The sequence below is a fragment of the Silurus meridionalis genome, chromosome 4, assembly GCF_014805685.1.
Source record: "Silurus meridionalis isolate SWU-2019-XX chromosome 4, ASM1480568v1, whole genome shotgun sequence".
Lineage (NCBI taxonomy): Eukaryota > Metazoa > Chordata > Actinopteri > Siluriformes > Siluridae > Silurus > Silurus meridionalis.
In genome coordinates this window covers 15,788,749-15,805,183 of record NC_060887.1, presented here as the reverse complement: position 1 = coordinate 15,805,183, position 16,435 = coordinate 15,788,749, and the positions used below count along the sequence as shown (strand labels likewise).

General features: G+C 36.6%; 1 protein-coding gene across 2 annotated transcripts; it reads left to right on the top strand.

Annotated features, from left to right (window-relative positions):
* Positions 1-1,399: 1,399 nt before the first annotated feature.
* rbfox1l (RNA binding fox-1 homolog 1, like) lies at positions 1,400-13,456 on the top strand. Of its 2 annotated transcripts, none has more exons than XM_046846145.1 (12): positions 1,400-1,682; positions 7,906-8,142; positions 10,425-10,604; positions 10,975-11,028; positions 11,182-11,274; positions 11,705-11,762; positions 11,864-11,923; positions 12,089-12,230; positions 12,321-12,360; positions 12,474-12,544; positions 12,701-12,776; positions 12,890-13,456. In XM_046846145.1, exons 1-12 carry the CDS (start codon positions 1,599-1,601, stop codon positions 12,932-12,934), a joined length of 1,140 nt encoding a protein of 379 aa, XP_046702101.1. In that variant the 5' UTR covers positions 1,400-1,598; the 3' UTR covers positions 12,935-13,456. The 2 variants fall into 2 exon arrangements, with proteins under 2 accessions (XP_046702101.1, XP_046702102.1); XM_046846146.1 differs by lacking the exon at positions 1,400-1,682 and adding an exon at positions 6,887-6,919.
* The last annotated feature ends 2,979 nt before the right edge of the window (positions 13,457-16,435 follow it).

The window sequence follows — 16,435 nt, the reverse complement described above, 5'->3', positions numbered from 1 at the left end:
GACTGAGCACACAGCCCTATGGGGCCCTATTGCTCAGTGTGGTGGTGCTGGAGATGCTGTTCCCAATCCGGACTGACTTAGGTCTCCCGGTCAGGAAGTCCAGGATCCAGTTGCAGAGAGAGAGATGTCAGGCCCAGTAGGCTCAGCTTCTCAATCAGGTGCTGAGGGATGATTGTGTTGAATGCTGAACTGAAGTTTATTAACAGCATTCGTACATATGTGTCCTTATTATTCAGGGGGGCGAGGGTCAGATCAAGGATCGTGAAGATGGCATTATCCGTGGAACGGATTTTTACCTTCATCAACAAGTTTCCCTAATGCACATTCTCTGCCCACATGATTGGTTGATTGTATAACTGTACAAATAAGCAGTTTTACTGGGGTTCCTATCAAAGTGGACAGTATGTATATATAAAATTGTTTCATAAAATCTTTCTCTTTTTGGTTTGAAAGAGGCAGATGTAAAGAGCAGGGGGGTATGGAGATAGATGCTCCGGTGTGGCGACCCCTAATGGGAGCAGCCGAAAGAAGAAGATGAAGAAGAAGAAGAAGAAGAAGAAGAAGATCTTTCTCTCTCCTATCTGATTCAATGAAATTTTATTTGTAGACTGCTTTTAACAATAGACTTTGTCCCAAACCAACTTTACAGAAATAAATAGATTACATATATACATTTTTAATGTATACGTTAGTTCTTATAAGTTTATTCCCAAAGAGAAAGCCAGAGGTGACAGTGACAAGGAAAAATTCCTAAGATGGTTTGAGGAAGAAACCTTGAGATGTCATTAGAAACATGATGCCATTAGTGTTTTATAGAAAGAAATACTTATAATTAACAGAGAAATTAAATTATTCAATGAATGAACAGGGTATTAATGATTTAATGGCCACACAGAAGTTTACCAGAAGTGTTGGATTTCAAAAGGAGCTAGTAAATTTTATTATTTTAAGATATTTTATTTTTAGGTTGTAAATATTATGGATGTGCATAAATCATTATATGTTTTGCTGTATCTGTTCCCTGAAAATCCAAGTACAGAAAATGAAAAATCAAACAGCATTAGGATTTAATTGAGTTCTTGAAGGTTTGAGATGTTTGGGATGTCAGGATATTTGGGATTTCCATGGGGTTCTGAAGTGTATATATGAAACGTGTGAGTTATTTCCATAGCTGTGTCTCCATCACTTTTAAATTCATACTCTTTATAGAATTTCTGAAAACTTTACACACAAATAAAATCAATAACTGTTCTGAGATCAGCTGAATGTGAAGCAGCAACACAGCTGCTATTTATATCAGTGGTGTAACATGATTCTAAACATGTGTTCCCATCTGTCAGAGCTGCTACACATACACACACACACAGCGTAATGAACACATGTTGTACTCTTCAGAGCTCAGCACAGATTTGCTCTCGATACATACTCAGCTTTTCACTTTCCTTCTCTTCTTTTCATTTGACACTATTCCTCTGTTGTTGGATCATTTTCATTTCTCTTCCTTAGTTTCTGGATTCGTTTCTATCACCTGGGTTCTGCTGTCTTTCTCTAGAGATATTTTCCACACTTTTCTGTCTGTCTTCTCCTGGCTATGCAACATGTTGTCCTCGCCTGCAGTCATCCTGCAGCCGTATGGTCTGCCTATGTATCCACAAACGTCCTGTTACCCCAGCCTAATGCAGGTAACCACAAAGTCTCTCTCTTATACATGTCTCTTTCTTAAACAGGTATTTTACTCTGTCTGTCTATTCACTCTTTATGCTCTATTTCTTAATCTGTTTTTTTCTCTCTCTCTCTCTCTCTCTCTCTCTCTCTCTCTCTCTCTCTCACACTCTTCTGTCTGTCTCTCTGTAAATATCTTTCCAATTCTCTCGTCTCTCTGTCTTTCTATATCTGTTTCTCTATGTTCTTCTATATCTGTCTCTCTCTTTGCTTCTATATCTGTCTCTCTTCCTCCTATCCTTTGCAATTTTCTGTGCAATTTTCTCTCTCTATTTTAACGTGCTTTCATTTCCCCCATGCTCCATGCTGTTCATTTAAACCTGTCTGATATCGCTCACGTACATAAGAAGACATTTTACCTGTATATTGCGTAACAATCATGCTTTCATTGAAAAGTCATTTACCACTAGATAGTTTAGAACAGAACACATTTAGACACAAAATGTTTTATTCCAGGGATACCACCACAACCTAACAATAATAAAATGTCATACTTCCTTTTAATCTATTTACGAATGTCAGTATCTGTTCTTACTTGTGTTATAGCTCCTATAAACCATTATGAAGTTGATAAGGCAGCTTGTCTTTATTTCTTACTGAGAAACTGCAAAAAAGAACTCTTCTTTCCACTGCCTTTTACAAACCACTGACACTGAAGACTCCTTCCATGAATCTGTTTATTATCAGTGTACATGTGTACATGTGCATTACCTGATCATTATAGAAACCGAAATGTATTAACACGAGTGCATTAATATAAACTGGCACTACTGTCAGGGCTGCTGTTATAGGAAACGAACTTAAATTCTAAACAGTAATGTTATGATTATGATAATGTGATAGTGAGGATGAATTTGAGGCCAGTTTGTAATCAAATGGAGGCATAATATGTATGATGAAGACTTTATCATTTTGACCATATTTTATATTATATATATAGACATTATTACAATTACAAACATATTCAGATAGATTTTAGACACATTCAGACATTTCAAACATTATATTTTCTCATCTGTTTGCAGATTGCTCTGAAACCATTAAAATTCAAATAAATTTATTTTTAAAGATAAAATAATATACTTGATATAATGGTATATTGCAATATTGTACTAGACATATGCATTGCGATATGTATTGTGATATACTAGATTTATCATACTATTGTACATTTTATAAAATTAGATTCCTCTGCACAGTAACACACACTGAACAGAACTAGCTGCTCCTAATTTAACCTGTGTGTGTGTGTGTGTGTGTGTGTGTGTGTGTGTGTGTGTGTGTGTGTGTGTGTGTGTGTGTGTATTTGTACGGACTGTATTTTTAGTCTTTGCCTATCAATGCAGATTAGCATGCACACACACACACACACACACACACACACACACACACACACACACAGTTCTGGTATTCCAGCTTGGGTGTGAGCAGCATCACATCAGTGTTTTTCAGAATTATTATTTAAATATGTTTAAAGATGTGAAGAAATGATCAGACCAGGAGAGTGTGTGTGTGCATGTGTGTGTGTATGTGTGTGTATGTGTGTGAGGAGGCCTTCAGCTGTTTCTATTGCTGATCTTTAACCCCAAAAGTGACAGCTGAAAGGTGGGGGTTGTAACTGACACTAATAAAGGTGTGAGTGTGTGTGTGTGTGTGTGTGTGTGTGTGTGATGAAGTGACACTCTCCCATAACTAAAACAGTTTCCTTGTAAATTTAGGATAAAGTGTTTAAACAAGAAAAACAGGAAGTGACATTACAGGTGAAGTTCTTGTAAGGCATAAGACATCAATGATAATAATACTATTAATAATTTTACACAAAAACAAAAACACACACACACACACACACACACACACACACACACACACACACAATTATTAAAGACAGATGAACAGCTGTAATTGTGATTTCAAATTGACTGGATGTTTGAATGCTTCAGGTCATGTGTCATGTTCAGCTTCACAGTGAGTTTCATTCAAACTAAAAAAAAAAAACACTAAAACGTCATTCTTCTGATACCCTTTCATATGATTAGTACTTTAATTATATAATATGTGCTCAGTCTGTCTTTTGTATGAAATAGGATGAGAAAAGTAACCACATAGTAATGTAATTAGTAATTAATAACATAGTAATTATTTAATCATAAAAAAAACAGGTTTACTGTATAGTTATGTACTAGTAAAGCAATGTTGTTATTGTGTTGTTACACAAAACTGGAGTGTACTTTTTCAGTCTGTGTGTATATAGCGTACAGGGTATTTCTGTAAAAAGTAATTTTAGTTATGATAAAAAGTGATGCATATTTAAATCTTAAATACAATACCGAACATCATTTTACATTTAATTAAATAATAAACCAAACCCACAACACAAAAATAGTGCCAGGATGGTAGATAATAAAGTGGACTGCATCTTTTGACAATTTAGATCCCAGCTCCACACTGCTCTTTGGTTTAATATACAATATAATAACAATCACTGTGTTGTATAATGTTTTATCTAGATTGTGTTGTTAACTAGATTGTGTGTTTGGTGTGTTTAAGCTCTAGTTTGTTGTTCTTTAATATCTCTTATAAATAATAAAAAATATGTTTTATTAGAAGGGTCACAATGAACTGGTTTTATGTTAAAGTTCAGCAGAGTGGAGCTCTCACCATGAACACATACAACAATATATCTACTTATTGTAAATGATACAACAGAGATGTTTTTGTTTTTGGATAGTATATACTGGTAACATAAACCATTAAAGGTTTTAGTTGTATAACACAATGAAGCAGGAATATTATGTTCTAAGAAAAATTAAGCAATTAATAAGGAAAAAATGGAATAAGAAAGAGCAAGAGAGAGAGAGAGAGAGAGAGAGAGAGAGTGTGTGCACATTTGTATTGTATTTAAAACAGCACACTCATTCACTCTCATGCACCAATGCGGAACAAAACAATGATGAGATACACTTTATTTTTAAGTATGAAGCACTGTAGTGTGCTCCTTCTCTCACACTGCTGATTAACGCGTCACAGACATGTGAGTTCAAATGTAGGGGATACTGCTGTCTCTGATTTTCTTAATCTGCAATCTGGGTGAGAAGTCAGGACAGCTGAAGTCATTCAGCCAAATGACAGGTGTGTGTGTGTGTGTGTGTGTGTGTGTGTGTGTGTGTGTGTGTGTGTGTGTGTGTGTGTTTCATCACTAACATCACTTTCCCTGTTTTACATTCACACCAAATCATTCATAACAAACACTTTCAGAACATTTTGTCTCTCTGTTCTACAGTTTATGATAAGGGTGTCTAGGTAATGCAGAGTATAAACTATAGATTGTGATTGATCAGAACGCATTGAATAATTCTCTATAACAGCAGCTCTGACAATAGTGCTGGTTTATTTTAATGCAGCTCATTCACTTGCGTATGTAAAGTGCTCAAATGGAAAATGTGTGTCCCAATGTCAGTTCTTGTAACAGAAAGCTGTAACTTTAAGTTTTCTGACATTTTTCCTGACAGGATTTTACCCCAGAGGTGGCAAAAGTACACATGCTTCACTTAAATAGAAGTAAAGATTCTTCAAAAAGTTGAAGTACTGACTATACTTATTTACCCAAGTAAAAGTAAAGAAGTTTGGGCTCTGACATGTACTTAAGTACAAAGTAGCCATTAATACTACCTGTATTAGTGTCACGTTCGTAACTGGACCTCAGCTCATAATATTAGGGCTGCCAATTCATTAAAATATTGAATTGCACGTTCTAAATGTCCCTTAAATGAATACTTTTCACATTTTTAATACTCTAATAAACATGGACATGGACAGATTTGAACACTTTATGCAAATGTATGTTTTTTATTACGACGGCCAATTAGGGCCAATTTGGAGAAAAAAGAATTGGAAGGAAAGGGGCAGGGAATTTCTGATTTTACAATTCGTAAATCATTAAGCTGATACGTAAACCAGGACACCAAACGGAACCTATGCTAGGTTTCCACACTGAGGGATATCAGAGAAACTATCTTCTAACTTTTATACTAATGAAATCATCATAGAATATTTGTTTTGTGATATATCAAGCCTTCTATTAATATATTTATTATATCTGTGAGGCAAGTACTAACTTAGATTCAGGTTGTTTTATATATGTGTCTGTGACGAGAGATGACAGAGAGCCCTGTCTGTTTTCTTTATTTTACAAAACACAGTGTGTTGTTATTATTATGGAAAAAAATACATAAAACTGCCGGCACGTTTGTCAACCCAAGGGGGGTTTAGTGTGTGTATCAAGTTGGATTTTGGCGCTTGATTTCATACTTGGTGTATCAATAAAAAACAAATGTTTTTATTGTTTTATGGAGTTTATTTCTTAATATATCTGAGTAAAGAAAGGACGTTGTGAATAAAAGTGTGTTGCACTGTTTTGATTTTGTGAATGAGCTGCATTAAAATAAACCAGCACTATTGTCAGAGCTGCTGTTATAGATAATTATTCAATGTAGAGTACTGATACCAGAAAAATTTACTTAAATTCAGTAACTAAGTATTTGTACTTCGTTACTGTCCACCTCTGGGTTACACTTCTTCATGGTTTCGCAGTAACTTGCATAACAAGATGTGTGTTTTGAGAGAATAAAGAAAGGTTGGTCAGGAAATGATTGTTTATACCTGCTACAACATAAATGGCATCACATGCAACTATAAATGGACAAAAAGGTATGATGTATTTTTCACTATTGTAATTGTTGTAAATCTCAGAAAATAATCATCAGGGAGCAGTGAGACTCAAAAACAAACACTTACTCTCACACACACACACACACACACACACACACACACACACACACACACACACACACACTTTTATCCCCTTATCCCCATTTGTGACATGCTGAGATTGTAAGTATATTTTGGTCTTTATTATCTTATCACCACACAAACACACACACACACACACACACACACACACACACACACACACACACACACACACACACACACACACACACAAAGACACACACACAAACACAAGCTTCTGTTTAGTGTCAGGACGGGACAGGTGGAAGGGGGCAGGAGGATGATAGACAGGGGCAGATGAGATATGCTGTGCAGTGATTGGTTAATGTGCAGTAATGGGCAGGGCTAATACAAGATCATTAAAGCATGTGAGTGTGTGTGGTGAGAGAAGAGAAGATGCACTGAGATGGTAAGAGAAGCTTCCTTCTTTCAATAGTTTACATTTTATGGGGTTTATCCAGAGATTTTTGGTGTTTTGGTGAATATTTTCAGTTTCACAAACGCTCATTTCACACATTTTCTGTATTTTGGATAATCATTTAAAAACAAAAAATATTTTCTGATGAGAAAAACTGGGTTCTAATCAGTTTTTTTTTTTTTTTGGTGTTTTGTTTTTTTTAGTGAAGAGGTTGTGAAGACAAGTATTTAAAGTGTTAGTTTTGTATTGTATTTTTTCCACACACAATACAGATAATATATAATTACTTATCATTAAATTGTGGACTAAAATTATTGTTTTTTTAATTGGCTGTTAGTTAATTACAGGTAGTCCTTTAGATGCGTTACAGTGACACCATCGTAACGTGAAAATATTGTAACCTGAGACATGGCCTAGCTTACTCAAGAGTCTTAACGAATGTTGATTTGTATGGGTAATATACTGCAATTTGTTAATAATTTAGCATATTACAGTACATAATATAGCAAAACAGAAAAATGTACATTACCGTAATGTATAAACACAGTTTGTTTCAGTGTCCGGCAACGCTGATAAAAGACACAAGACATAAAACGATGACAAGAGCTAAAATTGCGTTTTGAAACACCAAAAACTGAAAAAATACACGCTCTAATACCAAGACAACTGAAGTCTGTCAACCACTAGCGAGAGTAAGACATCACCTAAGGTGGGAAATGCGCACATCCTGGCAGCGTCCCAACCTATTATATGAAAATTCAAATGCTATGTATATATATATATATGTATATAAATTTCGTATCACTATTGTCATCGGAAGATCTAAAAATCGTAAGTCAAACCATCGAATCGGGGACCAACTGTACTTACATAATCAGTTTCAAATGAGATTAAATTTTCAGAAGATTACAATTTATTAATATTTTAATATTGCATTTCATATTTTATAGGGTTTCTGTCTCTGCTCTTTCTTATAGGGTGCTCCTGCTCAGGAGGCGGGGCCAGGCAGCAGTGACCCCGCCCTCCCTCAGGTCTATGCCGCACCTCCTTCATATCCACCACCTGGACAAGCCCCACCCACTCCTGCAGCCAGACTCCCAACTCTTGATTTTAGCTCCGCCCACTCCAGCTCTGATTACCCAGACCACCATCAGCTCCGAGTGTATCAGAGCGCTCAGCATGAGGGGGCGGAGCCTCTAACCGCTAATAACACGGTAAGAGAAAGACAATTGATTCATGGACTGAAGGTAAATATTTAACAATGTGTAACAGGGTGAGGAAAACACGCCTTATGCATAATAACTGATACCATTTATAAGGCAGCTTATGTCTTTGTTATAAACATTTTATAACTCATGGTTGTTTTTAAATATCTATTACTTATTAATAAGTAATAATAAATAAATGCATTAATATTTATTAAATATTTATAAAAGAATATAGTTATTTTTCTCAAATGTACTCTCAATCTTTACTCGTAATAATCTGTAATTAATGTGGAATCTTTTTAAACACTTTATATTCTGTGTGTGTGTGTGTGTGTGTGTGTGTGTGTGTGTGTGTGTGTGTGTGTGTGTTGTAGAACAGCTCCAGCTCACTTTACATCAACAAAGTATGATCTATAAGAGGCAGACTTGTGTGTGTGTGTGTGTGTGTGTGTGTGTGTGTGTGTGTGTGTGTGTCTATCAGCTGCATTACCCTACATGGTCAGAGTTGAGAGCTGTGTATCTGTGATATGTATAGCAATACACACACACACACACACACACACACACACACACACACACACACACACACACACACACACACACACACACACACCTGTCTTTCTGTCAGTGTGTCTGTTTGATGTGGTGGTAATGACTTTCATGTGGTAATGACTTTAAATTTTAGGATTTTTCTTAAATGTACTTAATCTAGGGTAGGTGGATGAGAGTGCGTTTGTAACAAGGGTGGATAGGGACCTCTCTAAACTAGACCGTTTATATATATTCTGCCACTAGGAGCGACAGAATCACACATTGGAGGTTTCAGAGCGGACGAGCTCCTTCTCTCTTCTCTTTCATCCAGGTTCACACTTCTGCATCGTGACATCATAGCACCTAAACCCTGCCCCCTGCACATACACACTCATCACACCCCACTGTCTGTGTGCTACGACTGAAGATGATGATGATGATGATGATTATACACCTATATATCCCCTCCTAATTAATATTTGCCCTTTTACATGGAATCGTGCATAATTGCCCTTTAACCTCATTTGCCATATTGTAGCACTGTAAAGTCTTACACTTCCTGCATCTCTCTCTCTGTCACTTCCCATCTTTCTTTCTTTCTTTCTTTCTTTCTTTCTTTCTTTCTTTCTTTCTTTCTTTCTTTCTTTCTTTCTTTCTTTCTTTCTTTCTACCATCTGTCTCTGTCTGTCTCTCACTCACACTCTTTCTACTCCCCATACTCTCTTTTTCTCCACAGCTGCAGCTAATCCTAGTATCTCCTGCTTTTCTGGGCCCCTGTGCTTTATTTCTTTTATTCACAGTTTTTATCCCTTTATTTTTTGGCTCCAGCAGTTTAGTTGTCTTTAATTTGCTGTCTGTAACACACACTTTTTGATGATTATGATGATGATAACAGCATAACAGTGCAATGGCATTTTGGTGAGACAGGCTCTCACACACACACACACACACACACACACACACACACACACACACACACACACACACACACAAACTTACGCACATACACATTCCGTGGCATCGTGGTGCATTGTGGGTAGTGTATGTGGGTGTGACGCACTGTTAGCTGTAGTGCTGTACTGCATGGGGTCTTTTATCCACACTGATGATGTAATATGTGATGATATAATCAGATGTTTTTAATATGTTGTTGCGTGTAAGTGCATCGGGAACGGCTGATTATTGATCGTATTGACACGTACAGGTTATTATATTTTGATCCGTCTCTCTTCCTCTGTCACTCACTGTCTCTCTTGCTGTTTCTCTCTCTCAGGCTTTCTCTTTTTCTGAAATAGTTGTGCTGTTTCTAATGGGCATGTGTGATCATGTGATCAGAGAGCTGTGATTAAGCACTCTGTCACTGGATGGAGAATGCACTTCTGCTTCTTTTTTGTTGTTTTTTAATTTCTTGTTTTTCATTAATTGTGTTTTGTTATTCCATGAAAATGCAGTGAAAACCGTCTGACATGAAATTACTTTGTAAAAAAGTTCAGTAAGTGCATATGAACAGCATAGTACTGGTCACATGACTTGTTTTGGACACATGACAAGATGTAAGCTCCACTCCAAATGCTAGCATTCTGTCTTGCTAGTTTATTCACAACAGCTGCCATTTGGCTCTTGTATTAATGACTAGAAAGCATCATATTTGTTTAGCTAGCATTTGGAACATTGCATTTTTAAAGGCTCTGCTAGTGTACCTTTACTCCGCTCCATCATTGTTACTTTCTCTCTTTGTCACGCTGTCCATTGCTTAGGAGGAAGGTCTGGCTCCTGTGACCTCTGACCCCCAGCCTCTAAATGTTCCTGTGGTGACAGGCGCTGGACCAGGAAGCAGCAGTGAAGAAGAGGGTTCTGGAAAAGCCCAACCCAAACGCCTTCATGTCTCAAATATTCCCTTCAGATTCCGTGATCCTGACCTGAGACAGATGTTTGGGGTAAAAAAATCATAAATAAATCCATAAATACAAAAAAATCAAATAAGAAATATGCAATAAATAAAGAAATAAATAGAATAGTTGTAATGTAATGTAAATGTCATTATTATGAAAAAGGTAATATATGAAGTAAAATAAAAAAAAAAGTCAAACTGAATTTGAATTGATAGAAACAAAATCAATCTTTTTTTACTAACTGAATAAAATAAATTCTAAACTGATTCAGTGCCTAATACTGTACCAGATAATCTGAATTTTGGCTTTAGTTTATTTTCCTATTTTAATCTTCTGTATGCCTAAAATACTTTTGCATACACAAAGCAATTATCTTAGCTTTGGGTTTCAAGAATAAACATATTTTTTCTTTCAGCAATTTGGCAAAATCCTGGATGTAGAGATCATCTTCAATGAGAGAGGCTCAAAAGTAAGTCAATCTCGTATGTTTTAGCATTTTAAAATCTTACATAATTTCCTGTCTCCCAGATTAAGCTGTTTGTCCATAAGACACTCTTATTCTATTCCTGTTTCACTCTTAAGCATTTGGGGTTTGTGACTCTTGCCTTTTGTTGTTCTTTAGGGTTTTGGCTTTGTTACATTTGAGAACGCATCAGAAGCTGATCGAGCCCGAGAGAAACTTAACGGGACGATCGTAGAGGGGAGAAAGATCGAGGTACAAATGCTTCCAAGATTATATTCTGGTGTTTGAGTATGAGGAACCTTGGTTTATATGCTGTTTTGGTTACAGATGTTCAGTCTTAACAACAAATACTGATCATGTCATAGAAGCAGTACTGCCTTCTCTGAAGATTCTAGCATTGTGTGCCGATGAGAGCTAGTAATCTTTCTTATTAGCAAACAATAAAAGAAAAGGTTATATTATGCCATTTATTTTCCATCTTAAACATGGAGCAAAAGTAGTAAACTTGGTGAAGACCTGATGTGAGGACATCATCAGCAACCTGGGCTATAGTATCTATGTGTAACTGCTATGGATATTGCTTTATAATTATCCATTTTGATGAAATCGATTCAGTTGAATACATCATAGTTAATGACTTTGAAGAGTTTTTATGAAATATATATGTTTATTTATTTTGAAGGTGAACAACGCCACAGCCAGAGTGGTGACAAAGAAACCACAAACTCCTCTTGTTAATAGTGAGTTTGCCATCACACTCATTAGCTATGTGGAGAAAATTCTGCCTGAGAAAATGCTCACAATAATAATCATTGAATTGCTTTCTTATGTCTGTGTGTAGCTGCAGGATGGAAGATTAATCCTGTGATGGGAGCAATGTACGCTCCAGAACTCTATACAGGTACTCCACACACATATACACACACACACACACACACACACACACACACACACACACACACACACACACACACATGATTACAGGGACATTTAGGCGGAGCCTAAACAAATCATCACTGAATGAGAGAACCGCCATGAGATTGATTCATTTCTTCCTTTTTTGTAGTGGCCAGCTTTCCTTACCCTGTTCCCACTGCCACACTGGCTTACAGAGGCTCTGCCCTGAGAGGGCGTGGTCGTGCTGTGTATAACACTATCCGCTCTGCTGCTGCAGCAGCCACGCCCACTGCCGTTCCAGCCTATCCAGGGTCAGTCTTATTTTCAGACAGAGAGAAGAAGCAGGATCTGTCTCACTGTTAGAGTATAAAGATGATGGGTATTGTGTCTGTGTGTTACAGGGTGGTCTACCAGGAAGGACTATATGGAACTGAAGTCTATGTGAGTTTAAAAACAAGTTGTTTTGATTAAATAACACAGTAGATAGAATTACAATTTGGGCTAATATGTTCCATACAGGACATAAATAACAAATGTGTGTGTCTGTGTGTTAGGGAGGATATCCTACTGCGTACAGAGTGGCTCAGTCTCCTTCAGCCACAGCTACAGCTGCATACAGTGATGGGTAACATTTATCTAATCTAATGTCTATTCATTGTTTAATCACATTTTTTGTAATTTATTTGTCAACATTGTGTTCACTTTGTGTAAATAAATGTGTGTGTGTGTGTGTGTGTGTGTGTGTGTGTGTGTGTGTGTGTGTGTGTGTTTGTGTGTTTAGGTATGGAAGAGTGTATGCCACTGATCCCTATCATCACTCTGTTGGTCCAACCACCACCTATGGAGTCGGCACTATGGTGAGATTTACACACGCACACACACACACACACACATTGATAGCACACTTTGGACCACACTAAGGTTGCCATCTTCAGAGATTCATTTTGGTGTGTGTGTGTTTTCCCCTCAGGCGAGTCTATATCGAGGAGGCTACAACCGCTTTACCCCATACTGACTTCCGAACTGACTACTAGTGACCCCTAGATGATGAAATGGTCAGAGCTTCAATCAACCAATGACCTGAAGAGAACCTGGGAGAAGCCACAAGCCACACTGACCTCATACATGGTGCTCACAAAGCTCACAGTGTCGTAGTTAGCGGTGAGCTGAGAATAAACTACTGAAAGAGAAGAGTTCAGTACTGCTAGCTGTTAAGTCTCACCATTTTATTATTATTATTATTATTGCTACCTTTTGTGCAATTAGCAACACAGTGGTGTACGCTAATGTGCTAATCATCCCACCTAGTTCAGGCGAACAAAGGAACTGCAATCAGTCACTGGTCAGGAAATGTGTGTGTGTGATTATGATGTTAGCAGGAACATGCTGATGTGTTTGCAGTATTACTACGATAAATAATGACGTTCACTTTTAGCTTGTTGAAGAACAGGATTAGGATTTGGCCTTACAGGCCACATATTTTTCAACTAGAGTACATCTTTTTCATCAAAAGGGCGGCGCTTAAGTAAAAATCTGACAAATAGCATCAGCATAACAGCACAACGCTAACTCTCAGTGCTAGCAAAAACAAAATGCCATTTCAATGCACAATATAATGCTATACCTAATGATGGCATGCTAGACAACATGTCTAGTTACACCAAAACAAATCATGTGCTAGCAAAGCTAACTAGTTAACTATGAACTAACTAGCTAATCAGGTTTGTGTTAAGCTCTGCCCTTCGCAATATATAGCATGTGCTAACATGTTTTTGAAATGATGATAAGCAGGAACCTAGACCTTAGTGAATATAGGAATTATTTTTGTAGATTATTGTAATATTGATGTGCTGTGCAGTGTGTGTGTGTGTGTGTGTGTGTGTGTGTGTGTGTGATGAAGGGTGCACAGGTGCAGGTGACTCAGTTTTTCCTCCTTCTCCTCCTCACTCTATGTGTAATCTACCTCTGTCCTGATGGTACTCAGGTGTGTGACGATATCAGTCAGTATTACGATACCCTGATATTTCACACAAATAGCATTAGCATGCTATCACACCATGCTGAGCTGGAAGTGATGATGATATCGTACGTCAGATGTTATATTGTAATGTGAAAGTGTCGTATCATATCGTCACACACCTGAATTCCCAGAAGCATTGTTTATGTTTTAGAGAACCTCTTTTTCTCTTCGTCTTCTGGAAAAATCTTGAGTATTTCTGTTTTTGTTTATTTTACTGTCACAACTTACACACTCTGTATGCACACACACACACACGCACACACACGCACACATTCATTATTTGTGTGCGTGTGTGTGTGTGTGTGTGTGTGAGTGAGTGTAAATGACCCCTGTGATTGATATTCCTTTTCTTTCAATTCCATTGCTTTTGCCTTCCCCATGTGTGCCTTTGACGTCTGTCTTTTGTGTCTTTTTTTCCAAAGCCTTTGTCTAAATGTATTTATTTATCAAGCTTTTCTGTTGTTTCTGCTGAAATCTCTCTCTCTCTCTCTCTCTCTCTCTCTCTCTCTCTCTCTCTCTCTCTCTCTCTGTCTATTCCAATGCCTGCTGCTGTATTTCCCTTTTCTGCTCTGTTACCTCTATATGTATATTATGGTGGGGTGTTACTGAATGACTATGAGCATTAAGCCGTGATAAATTGAAATTGTTCATGTAAAACTTTCCGGTTTGTAACTAATGGGTGATTATTACAAAAACCCATAAACTATTTAGTAATAATTTAGCACACAGTTGTGTCCCAACGGTTGCTAACAAAAATGCACTTAAATTACAAAAATCAGATCTCCATCAGCCATCAAACATCCCTCCATCACTCTCTATCACCTCTCACCCATCAACATTCTATTAGTCATCAGACCTTCATTAGCTCTCCCATCATCAAAACTATAGCAGTCCTTCATTTTCTTTCTTTCTTTTAGTCTTTCTCGTCATCCATTACCTTTCTCTTTCTTTACATAATTTTTTATTTTATTCTTTTGCTAATAATTTCCCCTCTTACTTTATTTCACATACACATCATCCTATTGATATTTTCTATTTCCTTTCTGTTGCACTCTACCTGTTTTTCAGTTTTTCTTTTTTAACACTCTTTCTGACATACTGTTTGTCTATTTCATTCTTTCTTCTGATCTATCACTCCCTATACGTCTTTATTTTCTTTTGCAAATCTGTACAGGCCTAAAGTCTTTCTTTCTTTCTTTCTTTCTTTCTTTCTTTCTTTCTTTCTTTCTTTCTTTCTTTCTTTCTTTCATTCTTTCTTTCTTTCTTTCTTTTCTCCATCTCATCTTTGTATCACATTTGTTTTTCCTGTCATTTCTCTGCTGTTTTCTTTAAAAAAATGTATACTGCTAAATAAAATTATATTATAATCATTTACTACTCTGACCAATCTTTCTTTATGTTAAGTTTCTTTCCCTTTTTCCCATTGTTTGCTAAATTGCTTTATTATTCTATGCATGATTTGATTTGTACATCTTCTTTCTTTCTTTCTTTCTTTCTTTCTTTCTTTCTTTCTTTCTTTCTTTCTTTCTTTCTTTCTTTCTTTCTTTATCACATTTTTGTTTTTTCTTTGCATGATTTAATCTGTACATATATCTGCTTTCTCTTCTCTTGTTCCCCTATTTTAATTTTTTTTATTTCTTCTTGTCTTTCTTATTCATTGTCTTTCTTCTTGCCATCTTATTTCTTATGCATTGTTTGCAAAATTGCTTTAGTTTATGCATTATTTGATCTGTACATATGCTTTTTTCCTTCTTTCTTTCTTTCTTTCTTTCTTTCTTTCTTTCTTTCTTTCTTTCTTTCTTTCTTTCTTTCTTTCTTTCTTATATATGTTCTTTACTTTTTCCCCTTGTTACACTTCTTTTTCTAAGCTGCTTTAATTTTTCTTCTTTCACCACAGTGGATTATCCGTGTCCATACCCTCTGCATCTCTCTCTTTCAACCCAACTACCTGCATGTCTTCCCTCACCACATCCATAAACCTTCTCCTTGGCCTTCCTCTTTCCCTCCTTCCTGGTAGCTCCATCCTCAGCATTCTCCTACCGATATACCCCATGTCCCTCCTCTAAACATGTCCAAACCATCTCAATCAGGCCTCTCTCTCTTTGTCTCCAAAACGTCCTACATGTGCTGTCCCTCTAATAAGCTTGTTTCCATTCTAAGCTGCTTTAATTGCTCTCTCTTATTTCCCAGCATGCACTGCTCTCTGTATCATTCTCTTCTTTTGTACCTAATGAATGCCTTCCACTTTTCGTCTTCTTTTCTAATTTCATCTTTTCTATTGTTTACCCCTTTTCTTTTTTTTATTTTGAAATGTGATAAATAATCCATTGCTTTATTCTTTGTTCACTCTTAACATGTGCTATTTTATTTATTAAATCTTTAAATCTATCTCCTGCTCTTCTTCTTACTCTTTTTCTTCTTCCTTTTTATCTACAGATGTAATCCATCTTTTTCTTTCTGTTGCTGCAATGTTTCCTCAAAACCATGTAATCCTTC